We start from the raw sequence: 14174 nt of genomic DNA, 5'->3' as shown, positions 1-14174 counted from the left end.
TCAGTGAGCCCTGGGGGACAGGGACTGTCACCGTCCGCCCTCAGCCCCCCCTGTGCCCGCCGGGCCGGGGGCTGGGCAGGAGCTTCCCCCCTTCTCCCCCACTCCCCTCCCTCGGCTGGCAGCCGGCCAGCATTGTTCTCCTCGCCTCCTCCTCCTCCTCCTCCTCCTCCTCTCCCCCTGCAGCTGCAGCTGGCGCCGGAGCTTTCCTGGGTTCCAGGGGAGGGAGGGAGGGAGCTCCAAACCCAACCCCACAAAGCCCCCCCGGCCTGGGGGGCTCCACCCCCATCCCGCTGTGGAGGGGGCAGGGGGGTTCTGGGATGCAGCTGCCCCCCTAAAGGGTATTTTTGGGGGGTCCCCCGAATCAGCTCAGTAACCCAGCTCTGTGCCATGGCTGGAATCTCCCATGGGGTGAGTGCAGGGTTGAGAGTATTTTGGGGGGGGGGTCTGCCTCTGTTTGGGGTCTCCAGGGATGCTGAGATGATGCAGAGGGGGGGGTTCTGGAAGTGACAAGGACAGGGAGAGGAACTGGGGGTACCCACAGGGTCAAGGCTGTGTCCAGGCAGGGGAGAAGAGCAGAGGGACAAGGTTCTGGGATGCATTTGCCCCCCTAAAGGGTATTTTTGGGGGGGGTCCCCCTTATCAGCTCAGTAACCCAGCTCTGTGCCGTGGAATCTCCCATGGGGTGAGTGCAGGGTTGAGGGTATTTGGGGGGGGGTCTGCCTCTGTTTGGGGTCCCCAGGGATGCTGAGATGATGCAGAGGGGGGGGGGTCTGGAAGTGACAAGGACAGGGAGAGGAACTGGGGGTACCCATGGGGTCGAGGCTGTCTCCAGGCAGGGGAGAAGAGGAGGGGGACAGGGGGGGCTGCAGGGCTGGCAGAGGGGGAAGGGAAGTGGGACAGACCCGTCCCGAGCCAGGCCTGGGCTCCGGGGGCTCCCGGCTGGAGCGGGAGGAGCCGGGAGCAGCCGCGGGCAGGGGAGGGCAGGGCAGGAGCGGCACCGCCCGGTTGGGTAAGGACGGGGAAACTGAGGCACACCCGAGATCAAAGCAGGGCAGAGTCACTGCCCCGGGGCTCCTGCTGCCCCACGCTCAACCCCACAGCCTGCCCCACACCCTGCCCCATACACAGTCCCATGTTCAACCCCACAGCCTGCCCCACAGCCTGCCCCATACACGGTCCCATGTTCAACCCCACAGCCTGCCCCATACACAGTCCCATGTTCAATCCCACACCCTGCCCCACACCCTGCCCCACAAACTGTCCCATGCTCAATCCACACCCTGCCCCACAGCCTGCCCCATGCTCAACCCCACACCCTGCCCCACAGCCTGCCCCATACACTGTCCCATGTTCAACCCCACACCCTGCCCCACAAATTGTCCCATGCTCAACCCCATAACCTGCCCCACACTCTGTTCCCTGCTCAACCCCACATCCTGCCCCACATTCAACCCCACACCCTGCCCCACTCACTGTCCCATGCTCAACCCCACAACCTGCCCCATACACAGTCCCATGTTCAACCCCACACTCTGCCCCACACTCAACCCCACACCCTGCCCCATGTTCAACCCCAAACTCTGCCCCACACACTGTCCCATGTTCAACCCCACACCCTGCCCCACACTCTGTCCCAGGCTCAACCCCAATTTCAACCCCACACTCTGTCCCATGTTCAACCCCACACACCGAGATGGGATTCGCGTTTAATGCCAAGTACAAAGTCACCACCCCCCCATCTCAGCTCCCAAAAAAAAAAAAAACCCCAAAAAAAGAAAAACTTCTAAAATTCTTCCAAAAATAAATTAAAGGGAAGGGACGGGTCCCCCCCAACCCCTCCTGTCCTGTGCAAAGAGAAAAGAGCCACCCACTCTGCATCCCAGGCCTGAGCCAGGCTCCAGTAAGGAAAGAAACGGGCAAAGCAAGGAGCTGGGGGCCCGGGCAGCAGGTCCCCAGGGTGGGGCTGGGGCACCCCCGAAGGGGGCTGAGCACTTCCCCTGCTCCCCACACTGCCTCCAGCACAGCAGATGGGGAAACTGAGGCAGGGCCAGCGGGTACCCCCTGCTCCTCTGCAGCAGCGGCAGCTGGAGCCCAGCCCTGTCCCCCAGGGCAGCCCCAGGGCAGGGCAGGGGGGCTCTGCCGGCTCCGGGGGGGCTGGGAAGGCGAAGGAAAGGCGCCCTATGTACATCCCTGAAGGTGGCAGCCCCTCCCCTGGCCCGCCCGTGCCCCGCCTGCTCCCGGGCCCCACCGCGCTATGAGGTCTGGCACTGCACGTGCTGCCGCATGCCCTCCTCGAAATCATCCTCGTGATAGGCTTCCCCCGTGTAGGGCCGCCGGCCCGGCCCGCCCTGCGCCGTGTAATCGCTGAGCTCCACCTCCTCCGTGTCCTCCGTGGCCATCACCTCCTCCTGCGGCGGGAAGAAGCCCTGCAGCTGCCGCAGGCGATCCGTGGGGAGCCAGCCCGGCTCGGGGAACTTCACCTGAGGGTAGAGAGGCAAACGTGAGTGAGGCAGCTCGGGGAGGCCACAGGTGGGAGATGTGGAGTCTCAGCATCACCCAGCTCACCTCGAACTGCAGGATGAGCTTGCCTTTCTGAAAGGGGCTCCTGTAGACGGGCATCCCCTCGTTGGGGATGCACTTCAGGTCCCCAGGTCGGATCACGTCACCTGAGAGACAGAGGTGAGGGTGAGCCCGCTGTGCTGGCAGCTCCTGGTGTGATATAATGGTCTCTTTGAGCCAGGTCTTGTGAGAGATTTATATCACACTTTTGGAGATTTATATCACACCCAGGATAACTCAGCTACCTTAGAAGGCATAAAATCAGCAGGATGGCTTCTGTGGTGGTGTTGGAAAGGCAAAATAACAAAACTCTTTACAGAGAAAAAGCGAGCCAGGTGCAAGAGACTCTTGCTCCTGGTAAAACACAAAAACTCCTCACAAAAGCCATTAGTTCCCTTGTTCTCTTCTTTTTCTACTAAATTGCTTAGGTGGGACTTTTTAGCTCCTGTCCAATTGGGCATCCTTAAGTTTGAGGTAAAGTGCCCCCGGGAGATGGGGACAGCTCTTACGAGGTGTCTTTTCACCTAATTGAGGAGATAAACTGGGCTTTTTTCCTTTTTAAGGAGACAAAGGACACTTTTGTCACTCCATCAACAGGGGGCACATCCCTGTAGTGCTGCGCCACTCCCAGGTGCTGAGTGCCCCTCACCTGGCGGGGAGGACACGAGCAGGGTGCGGTTGTCCAGGGTGTGGATCACCTGCCTGCACCCACACAGGGCGTCTGCCAGGCTGATCTCCCTCCTGACAATCAGGTCATCACCGCTGCGCCGGAAAACAGGATGTTCCTTCTGATCCAGGACAATGATGATGTCCCCGGGCTCCAGGCCGGGCACCTGGTCCCCTTCCTCGTGGAAAGTGATTTTCTGCCCGTCCTTCATGCCTGTGAGGAGGGTGGAGGAGGCTCAGAGCCCGTGTGGCGCTTTGGGGTGAGCCCCCTGCGCCATCCAGCCCCTGCTCACCTTTATCCAGGTGCACGCTGAGGATTTTCTTCTCTCGCACCACCTTGCGGCCGTTGCAGGTGAGGCAGCAGTCACGGGGCCGGATCCACTCGCCCTGGCCCTGGCACTGGGAGCACACGGTCTGGATCTGCTGGATCATGCTGGGCCCCAGCTGGTGGATGCGAACCTCCATGCCCGAGCCGTGGCACTTGGGGCACCTCCTCTGGGCGCCCTCCCGCACCCCGCAGCCTGTGCCAGGGGAGGGCAGGGGGTCAGACACTGGGCTAAGGGGGTGCTGGGGCAGCCCCTCAGGCCCTCACTCACCTCCACACTTGCGGCAGATGATGTTTTTCTGCAGGGACAGCTTCCGTGTGGAGCCGTTGTACAGATCCTCCAGCGACACCGAGAGCTGGTGCACCACTGTCTTCCCTGGGCGTGGGGAGAGCCTGGCTCAGCACCAGCCTTGTGCCACCCCCCCTGCCACGGCCACACGGGCACTGGACACCGCTCAGGCTCACCAGGTGAGCCAGCCCTGCCCCTCCCTCAAGGACAGAGGCAGGGACAGGGCAGGGACGGCTTCACTCTAAGCCTGGATGCCACCCTGGGGCAGTGCTGGGTCCCCAGCGTGGGCAGGGCACGGCTCCCACCCCAGGGCTCTCAGCCACCCCCAGCTGCTCCAGCTGGAGTGGCTGGGATGAGTCCCTTGGCCTCCTAATCGCCCTGCAATTAACTCCTGCCATCTCAGCAAGAAGCTGACGGAGTCACCGTGTCCCTGTGACCCAGGCCCGAGTCACCGGGCTGGCCCCGCGTCCTGCTGCCACCCCGGGGCTGCTCCGGTGACTCAGCCCAGCCCCGGGGCCGGGGACGGCGGGGGAAAGCCGGGACAGGGACAGGGAAGGGCCCTTTGAAGAGAGGCAGGTGGAGAAAGTAATGAGGGTGGTGAGGAGCTGCAGCGGGCTGTGCCGGAGGGGCAGAGACGGCCTGGGGAGCCTGGCTGGATCCCCTGAGCCAGCTCTGTGCTGGGCACCAACATCCTCTCAAACCAAGGTCCCAGCCTGGCTGGATCCCCTGAGCCAGCTCTGTGCTGGGCACCAGCATCCTCCCAAACCAAGGTCCCAGCCTGGCTGGATCCCCTGAGCCAGCTCTGTGCTGGGCACCAGCATCCTCTCAAACCAAGGTCCCAGCCTGGCTGGATCCCCTGAGCCAGCTCTGTGCTGGGCACCAGCATCCTCCCAAACCAAGGTCCCAGCCTGGCTGGATCCCCTGAGCCAGCTCTGTGCTGGGCACCAGCACTGACACACAGGGTCCCAGCAGGGCTGCGACCCCCTGAGCCCATGTCACACTGCATTTGGGTGCCAGCCCTCTCCCACCAAAAGGTCCCATCAGGTTTGTCACCTCCTTCAAACCAGTGCTGTGCTGGGCACCAGCCCCCTCCCACCAAAAGGTGCCAACAGCTTTGTCACCTCCTCATGGTACTGGGCACCAGCTCCCTCCCACCAAGAGACGCCAGCAGCTTTGTCACCCCCTGAGTGAGCAGCACACTGGGCACCAGCCCCCTCCCACCAAAAGGTCTCAGCAAGTTTGTCACCTCCTCACTGTGCTGGGCACCAGCCCCCTCCAGCAAGAGATGCCAGCAGCTTTGTCACCTCCTCCTGTCACCTCCTGAGTGAGCAGCATGCTGGCCACCATCCCCCTCTCACCCAGCCCGGGCTCACAGCGATTCCCTCCCCTCCTCAGCCCCTCACCTCTCCTGTCTGCCCGGCCACGCATCCTCACTCCTCCTCCAAAGAAGAGGTCGAAGATGTCCATGGGGGAGCCGAAGCCGCCGCCTCCCCCGCGGCCCCCCAGGCCTCCCTCCTTCATGGCGCGCTCGCCGCCGCGGTCGTAGAGCGCCCGTTTGTGGGCGTCCGACAGCACCTCGTAGGCCTGGGAGATCTGCTTGAACTGGGGAGGGGACAGGGGGGTCAGCTGGGCACGGGGGGCTCTGGGAGGGGGTCAGGGGGGTGCACGTACCCGCTCGCCCTCGCTGGGGTTCTTGTCGGGGTGGTAGCGCAGTGCCAGGCGCCGGTAGGCGCGCTTGATCTCGTCCAGGCTGGCGCCCGGCCGCACGCCCAGCAGGTCGTAGTAACCCGTCTCCTTCACCATCTTCCCGCCTGCTGTGACCTGCTGGGACAGGACAGGGCTGTGAGCCTGGCACTGCCAGCCAGCCTGAGCTCTGAGTGAGCCCCAAAGCCCCGATGAGTGAGCGCTGCTGGAGCCCTGCCTCAGTTTCCCCGCAGTGGGACAGCGGGCGGTGACAATAACACGACAGACAGACACCACATGGGGCTGCTGCAAATGGACCCCAAAAGGCTCCTGCAAATGGACCCACCCCAAAAGGCTCCTGCAAATGGACCCCAAAAGGACCCCCTCCCTGCTCCTCCTCTGCACAGCCCTGCCTCAGTTTCCCCGCAGTGTGACGGGGTGGTGACAACAACGCAACAGACAGACACCACACGGGGCTCCTGGAAATGGACCCCAAAAGGCTCCTGTAAATGGGACCCCAAAAGGCTTTGATCCCTTCTCCTCCCCTGCACAGCCCTGCCTCAGTTTCCCTGCAGTGTGACAGACAGACCCCACACGGGGCTCCTGTAAATGGACCCCAAAAGGCTCCTGCAAATGGACCCACCCCAAAAGGCTCCTGCAAATGGACCCCAAAAGGCTTTGATCCCTGCTCCTCCTCTGCACAGCCCTGCCTCAGTTTCCCTGCAGTGTGACACAAGGTGGTGACAACAACGCGACAGCCAGACCTCACATAGGGGTCTTGCATGTGTGTGGGGATGGACCCCAAATCCTGTCCCCACAAAAGGCTTTGATCCCTGTTGTCCCTCATGCACAGCCCTGCCTCAGTTTCCCCACAGTGGGACACAAGGTGGTGACAACAAGCCCACACAGGGCTCCTGCAAGTGGACCCCAAGTCCTGTCCCCCCAAAAGGCTTTGATCCCTGCTCTCTCTCTGCACAGCCCTGCCTCAGTTTCCCTGCAGTGGGACACAAAGTGGTGACAACAACGCGACAGCCAGACCCCACACGGGGCTCCTGCATGTGTAGGGGTGGATCCCAAATCCCGTCCCCCCAAAAGGCTTTGATCCCTGTTGTCCCTCATGCACAGCCCTGCCTCAGTTTCCCCGCAGTGTGACAAGGGGCGGTGACAACAACCCCACACGGGGCTCCTCCAAGTGGACCCCAAGTCCCGTCCCCCCCAAAATGCTTTGATCCCTGCTGTCCCTCATGCACAGCGGGTGACAGGGGATGTCCGAACCGGTGCCACCGGGGACAGCCAGGCACCGCACGGGGGTCCGGCAAGGAGGGGCGGGCTCGGGGGTGCCCGGTCCCCCCCGGGCCATGTGTCACAGCCGATAAGCCCCGCGTGGGGTGGGGACACGTTTATCGTGCGACACGGGGGGACGCGGGGAGCGCCCGGGTAAATAACCCCCGCTTCCCACTGCGGAGCGGCTCCCCGCGACCGCAGCGGGGACTGTCCCCCGGGGCCGGTCCGTCCGGGGCAGTGCAAGGCGGGATCCCCTTGGCTGGAGCGGGGTCTGTCCCCCGAGACCCCCGGGACCGAGGCTGGGCCCGGGACCTTCGAGCGGGGTCGCCCCAGCCCAGGAACCCCGTGAGGGGCAGTTCGGCCCCGCGGGTCGCGCACCGGGGGTACCGGGAGGAGGTGACACGGTGACAGCCCGTCCACAGCCCGGGATGCCCCCACACCGCACACCGGAGCGGCGGAGCGGAGCCCAGCCCGGTGCTCCCGGAGGAGGGGTCGCCTCAGAGCCCCCCCCGAGCCCTGCAGGCCCCCAGGGCACCCCGAGGAGCCGGCTCGGGGCTGTGCGGGCCGGGCCCCCGTTGACACGGGCGGGGCGGGGGTCGCGGGGAGGTCGAGGAGAGCCCGGGGGGGTCCGGGGGTCGCGGCGGGGTCGCGGGGTCCCGGGGCCGCCCCCCCGCCACTCACCGCCGCCGCCGCCGCTCCGCCGCCGTCTCCGAACTCTCTGGAAGCCGCCGCGCTAACCCCGCCCCCGCCGCGCCGCACGCCGCGCCCATTGGTGGAAACGCCCTCCTGTGCCCGCCCATCACCCTGCGGGCCCGGCGCTGATTGGCTGTAGGGGCGGTGCTTGCCCGCTCGGGAGGCGGGGCGCCGCTTCGCGTTGCGATTGGCTGAGACAGCGGCTGGGTGTTGACTCCTTGTCTCTCATTGGCTGGGAGCGGGTAGCCAATCAGAGGGGAGAGTGGTGAGTGCAGGTGCGGCGGGAGTCCGGCAGGGGGCGCGCGGGGCGCGCGGAGGGCGGGGCAGTGGGCGGGACCAATATGGTGGGCGGGACTAAGAGAACGTGACGTCATATGGGGGCGTGGTAACGGGTGTGGCACTGGGCGTGGCGTGGGTGGGGGGGACATGGGGGTGACACTGGGGGAGTTTCGGGGTGCTGGGGTGGGGACACCGGGAGTTCTGGGTGGGGTCACGGGAGAGGCTCGAGGGGCTCCCGGGGGTTTCGGGGGTCCCAGGGGCTGTTCCGGGGGTCCCGGATGGTCACAAGGGGGTCCTGAGGAGGATCCTGAGGGTCCCAGTGAGGGTAACCAGGGCAAGGAATCACAGGGCGGGTCCCAGGGGGTCCCTGGCAGCCCCAGGTTCCTTTCTGGGGGTCCTAAAAGGGTGATGGGGGGGCCTGGGGAGCTTACACTGAGGGTGGGGGGCCCCGGGGGTCTCTGCTCTGTCCCCCCCGTGCCCTGAGGGTGCCCAACAGAGCCTTTCTGGGTGTTCCTGGTTGTGCTCCCCCTCCCCAAATGGGGTTTGTTAGCAGGAGGGGGGGCAGGAGTGGGGAGGGGTCTGAGGGATGAGCTGAGGGGGGTCTGAACTGGGGAACCAGGGCCTGTCTGGGGGGGCAGAACTGGGGGGCTGGGAGGTGGCCAGGGAGCAGAACTGGAGTCTGAACCAGGGGTCACAACTGGGGGGCTGGGGTCTTTCCAGGGGGCATAACTGGGAGCTGGGAACTGAACCAGGGGTTACAACTGGGGGGCTGGGGTCCAAACCAGGGGGTAGAACTGGGGTCTGGGGTCTCTCCAGGGGTCAGAACTGGGGGTCTGGGGTCTGGCCATGGGCCTGAATTGGGGGGCTGGGGTCTGTCCAGAGGGCAGAACTGGGGGTGTAACCAGGGGGCAGAACTGGGGGTCTGGGGTCTCTCCAGGGCTCAGAACTGGGGCGCTGGGGTCTCTCCAGGGCTCAGAACTGGGGGGCTGGGGTCTGAACCAGGGGTCAGAACTGGGGTCTGGGGTATTTCCAGGGGTGTGAACTGGGGGGCTGGGGTCGAAACTGGGGTCTGGGGTCTGAACCAAGGGTCAGAACTGTGGGTCTGGGGTCAGAACTGTGGGTCTGGGGTCTGGACCAGGATCTAGGACCTTCCCATTCCCTTTGTCCCCACTCAGCTGGGGGGGACCTAACCCTGGTGCCCCCCTGAGCCCCCACTGTGGCCTCAGGCCAGGCTGGGCCAGGCTCTGACCTGGGACCCCTGGGGAGGAGGAGGAGGAGAAGAAAGAGGAGGAGGAGGAGGAGGAAGGTTCCAGAGGTTCTGGTGGGCTTTGGGGGTGCTGGGACCCCCTGCCACCCCCTCCCCAAGCTCCAGCCCAGCCCTGCTGCCCCACCCAGCCAGGTTTGGCCAGGCTGGGCCCCTCTGGCTCCGGGGGGGGGTTCAGGGTGGGCTGGGGGGGTCCCACAGGGATCAATCCCCCCTCCCCCGGCTGAAACCCAAGCCCTGGTGGCAGCTGCTGCCCCACAGGAGCCCCGGGGCAGCTGGGCCCGGAATCCCAGAGAATTCCAGCCTGAGGAGGTGCCCTGGGGCACTGGGAGGGGGCAGGGGCTGGCATGGGCACCCCAAACTGGGAACGGGGGCTCTGAACTGGGAACGGGGGCTCTGAACTGGGAATGGGGGCTCTGAACTGGGAATGGGGACTCTGAACTGGGAATAGGGGCTCTGAAATGGGAATGGGGGCTCTGAAATGGGAATGGGGGCTCTGAACTGGGAATGGGGACTCTGAACTGGGAAGGGGGGCTCTGAACTGGGAACGGGGACACTGAACTGGGAATGGGGACTCTGAACTGGGAATAGGGGCTCTGAACTGGGAATAGGCTCCTCAAACTGGGAATAGGGGCTCTGAACTGGGAACGGGGGCTCTGAACTGGGAATGGGGACTCTGAACTGGGAACGGGGGCTCTGAACTGGGAACGGGGGCTCTGAACTGGGAATGGGGACTCTGAACTGGGAACGGGGGCTCTGAACTGGGAATAGGCTCCTCAAACTGGGAATAGGGGCTCTGAACTGGGAACGGGGGCTCTGAACTGGGAACAGGGGCTCTGAACTGGGAATGGGGGCTCTGAACTGGGAATGGGGACTCTGAACTGGGAACAGGGGCTCTGAACTGGGAATGGGGGCTCTGAACTGGGAATGGGGGCTCTGAACTGGGAATGGGGACTCTGAACTGGGAACGGGGGCTCTGAATTGGGAATAGGGGCTCTGAACTGGGAATGGGGGCTCTGAACTGGGAATAGGGGCTCTGAACTGGGAACGGGGGCTCTGAACTGGGAACGGGGGCTCTGAACTGGGAATGGGGACTCTGAACTGGGAATGGGGGCTCTGAACTGGGAATGGGCTCTTCAAACTGGGAATGGGAGCTCTAAACTGGAAATGGGGTCTTAAAACTGGGAATGGAGTTTCTAAACTGGGAATGGGGATTCTAAACTGGGAGTGGGGTCTCTAAACTGGGATTGGGGATTCTAAACTGGGAATGGAGTTTCTAAACTGGGATTGGTGATTCTAAACTGGCAGCAGGGTCTCTAAACTGGGATTGGGGATTCTAAACTGGGAGTGGGGTCTCTAAATTGGGAATGGGGTCTCTCAAGTGGAAATGGGGATTCTAAACTGGGAATGGGGATTCTAAACTGGGCACAGGGTTCCCAAACTGAGAGTAGGCTCCCTGAACTGGGAATAAAGTTTCTAAACTGGGAATGGGGATTCTAAACTGGGAATGGAGTTTCTAAACTGGGAATGGGGACTCTAAACAGGGAATGGAGTTCCTAAGCTGGGCACATGGTTCCCAACTGGGAATGGGGTCCCCAAACTGGGAGCAGGGTCCCCAAAGAGGGAACAGGGTCTCATAGGGTTCCCAAACTGGGAATGGGGTCCCAAACTGGACACACAGTCCCCAGACTGGAACTGGGAAAAGGGTATCCAAAAGTGAAAATGGGAATTCCAAACTGGGAAAGAGGTGCCCAAACTGGGAAAATGGTATTGAAACTGGGAATGGAATCCCCAAACTGGCCACATGGTTCCCAAACTGGGAATGGGGCCCTTAGACTGGGAATGGAGCCCCCAAACTGGGAATGGGGGCTCTGAACTGGGAATGGGGGCTCTGAACAGGGAATGGGGTCCTTAGACTGGGAATGGAGCCCCCAAACTGGGAATGGAGCCCCCAAACTGGGAATGGAGTCCCCAATACTGGGAGTGGGGCCCTTAGACTGGGAAGGGGGTCCCCAAACTGGGAATGGAGCCCCCAAACTGGGAGTGGGGTCCTTAGACTGGGAAGGGGGTCCCCAAACTGGGAATGGAGCCCCCAAACTGGGAATGGAGCCCCAAACTGGGAATGAGCCCCAAACTGGGAATGGAGCCCCAAACTGGGAATGAGCCCCCAGCCCCACTGTGGGAGCTGTTGGGGACAAGGGGCTGGAGCCAAGGGCCCTTCCTGTCCCCTCCTGTCCCTTCCTGTCCCTTCCTGTCCCTTCCTGTCCCCTCCTGTCCCTCCCCAGCTGGATCCGGTGGCCAGTGGTGACTCAGGGCTGGCTGCTGTCACATCCTGTCCCCAGCACGTGCCCCTGGCCTGGCACCGTGCCCCCCAAACCTCCCCTGGGCACTGGGACTGGGCTTGGCACAGGGCTCAGGGCCAGCCCTGGGGTGGGGGGACACGGCCCCACTGTGTCACCGTGTCACCTGTGCTTGTCCAGCTGTCACCTCCGTGCTCGCTGTGCCCATCCCTGATGTCCCCCGGGGGGTACAGAAATCAGGGGGGCTCTGGGGGGGCTCCTCCTCTCCCCACTCTGGGCTCATCCCCATCCTGCCTGTGGCTGGGTGAGAAGGGAAACTGAGGCACGGTGCTGCTGTGTGGGAGCTGGGGCTGGGGTTTTTCCCTACCCCGTGTGCCCATGTGCCACCTGCCCCGTGTCCCTGTGCCACACCCCTGTGCCACACCCTATGCCCCTGTGCCACATCCATGTCCCTGTGCCACACCCATGTGCCACACCCCTGTGCCACACCCTATGTCCCTGTGCCACATCCATGTCCATGTGCCACACCCATGTGCCACACCCATGTCCTTGTGCCACACTCCATGCCCGTGTCCCACATTCTGTGTCCCTGTGCCACCTGCCCAGTGTCCCTGTGCCACACCCATGTGCCACACCCATGTGCCACACCCTATGTCCCTGTGCCACATCCATGTCCCTGTGCCGCACTCCGTGCCCATATCCCACATTCTGCGTCCCTGTGCCACCCCCACCGTGTCCCTGTGCCACACCTCGTGTGCCCACACCCCATGTCCCTGTGCCACACCCCTGTGCCACACCCTATGTCCCTGTGCCACATCCATGTCCCTGTGCCACACCCATGTGCCACACCCATGTGCCACACCCCATGTCCCTGTGGCACATCCCGTGCCCATGTCCCACATTCTGTGTCCCTGTGCCACCTGCCCAGTGTCCCTGTGCCACACCCATGTGCCACACCCATGTGCCACACCCTATGTCCCTGTGCCACATCCATGTCCCTGTGCCGCACTCCGTGCCCATATCCCACATTCTGCGTCCCTGTGCCACCCCCACCGTGTCCCTGTGCCACACCCCGTGTGCCCACACCCCGTGTCCCTGTGCCACACCCCTGTGCCACACCCATGTGCCACACCCTGTGTCCCTGTGCCAATCCCGTGTCCCTGTGCCACACCCCTGTGCCACACCCTGTGTCCCTGTGCCAATCCCGTGTCCCTGTGCCACACCCCTGTGCCACACCCTGTGTCCCTGTGCCAATCCTGTGTCCCTGTGCCACACCCCTGTGCCACACCCCATGTCCCCGTGCCACACCCGTGTCCCTGTGCCAATCCCGTGTCCCTGTGCCACACCCCTGTGCCACACCCATGTCCCTGTGCCAATCCCGTGTCCCTGTGCCACACACACGTGCCATACCCCATGTTCCTGTGCCACACCCATGTGCCACACCCATGTCCCTGTGCCAATCCCGTGTCCCTGTGCCACACCCGTGTCCCTGTGCCACACCCCTGTGCCATGCCCCATGTCATTGTGCCACACCCTGTGTCCCTGTGCCAATCCTGTGTCCCTGTGCCACGCCCCATGTCCCCGTGCCACACCCGTGTCCCCGTGCCACACCCGTGTGCCACCCCCCATGTCCCCGTGCCCCACCAGGGGCAATCACCACTCCAGCAATGGGGTAACGTTGCCCCAGGGGCAATTTGTGCCCCCAGGAATGGCAAACACCAACCCGGGGGGGGGTGAATCAACCTGGGAACGGGAAGGCAGCCCCGGAGATTGGGGGGCATCACCCCGGGGGTACCTCACTCTGGGGCTGCATCAGCCCAGGAATCGGGGTGCATCACCCAGGAACCGAGGTGCAGTGTCCCAGAGATCAGGGTACCTCACTCTGGGGACTGCATCACCCAGAAACCGGGGTGCATCACCCAGAAACCGGGGTGCATCACCCAGAATCGGGGTGCATTGTCCCAGGAATCGGGGTGCATCACTCCGGGGCTGCATCACCCCAGCAATCGGGGTGCATCACCCAGAACCGGGGTGCAGTGTCCCAGGAATCAGGGTGCATCCCCCAGCAATCAGGGTGCCTTGTCCTGGGGATCGGGGTGCACTGTCCCATCAATCGGGGTTCATCCCCCATCAATGGGGTGCCCTGTCCCATCAATGGGGTGCATCCCCCATCAATGGGGTGCCCTGTCCCGAGGGGTGCATCCCCTATCAATCGGGGTGCCCTGTCCCATCAATGGGGTGCCCTGTCCCATCAATCGGGGTGCACTGTCCCGAGGATTGGGGTGCACTGTCCCATCAATGGGGTGTATCCCCCATCAATAGGGGTACATCCCCCATCAATGGGGTGCCCTGTCCCGGGGGGTTCATCCCCCATCAATGGGGTGCCCTGTCCCATCCATGGGGCACATCCCCCATCAATCGGGGTGCCCTGTCCCATCAATCGGGGTTCATCCCCCATCAATCGGGGTACATCCCCCATCAATCAGGGTGTACTGTCCCATCAATGGGGTGCATCCTCCATCAATGGGATGCCCTGTCCCATCAATCGGGGTACATCCCCCATCAATGGGGTGCCCTGTCCCATCAATGGGGTGCATCCTCCATCAATGGGGTGCCCTGTCCCGGGGGCTACATCCCCCATCAATCAAGGTGCCCTGTCCCATCAATGGGGTTCATCCCCCATCAATGGGGTGCACCCCCCATGCATGGGGTGCTCTGTCCCATCAATCGGGGTGCATCCCCCATCAATCGGGGTACATCCCCCATCGATGGGGTACATCCGCCATCAATGGGGTGCATCCCCCATCAATGGGGTGCCCTGTCCCGGGGGGT

General features: G+C 63.4%; 1 protein-coding gene across 1 annotated transcript; it reads right to left on the bottom strand.

The window, feature by feature from the left end:
- Positions 1–1694: 1694 nt before the first annotated feature.
- On the bottom strand, positions 1695–7609 carry LOC129132198 (dnaJ homolog subfamily A member 1-like). Its single transcript, XM_054651229.2, has 8 exons — positions 7488–7609; positions 5511–5660; positions 5243–5441; positions 3822–3926; positions 3519–3746; positions 3209–3439; positions 2566–2666; positions 1695–2480 (listed from the first exon to the last, which is right to left on the bottom strand). Exons 2-8 carry the CDS (start codon positions 5640–5642, stop codon positions 2253–2255), a joined length of 1224 nt encoding a protein of 407 aa, XP_054507204.2. The 5' UTR covers positions 5643–5660; positions 7488–7609; the 3' UTR covers positions 1695–2252.
- Between the last annotated feature and the right edge of the window lie 6565 nt (positions 7610–14174).

Source organism: Agelaius phoeniceus, chromosome 31, assembly GCF_051311805.1.
Source record: "Agelaius phoeniceus isolate bAgePho1 chromosome 31, bAgePho1.hap1, whole genome shotgun sequence".
Classification (NCBI taxonomy): domain Eukaryota; kingdom Metazoa; phylum Chordata; class Aves; order Passeriformes; family Icteridae; genus Agelaius; species Agelaius phoeniceus.
The sequence above is the reverse complement of the archived record's forward strand: the minus strand, read 5'-3'. Positions and strand labels throughout refer to the sequence as shown.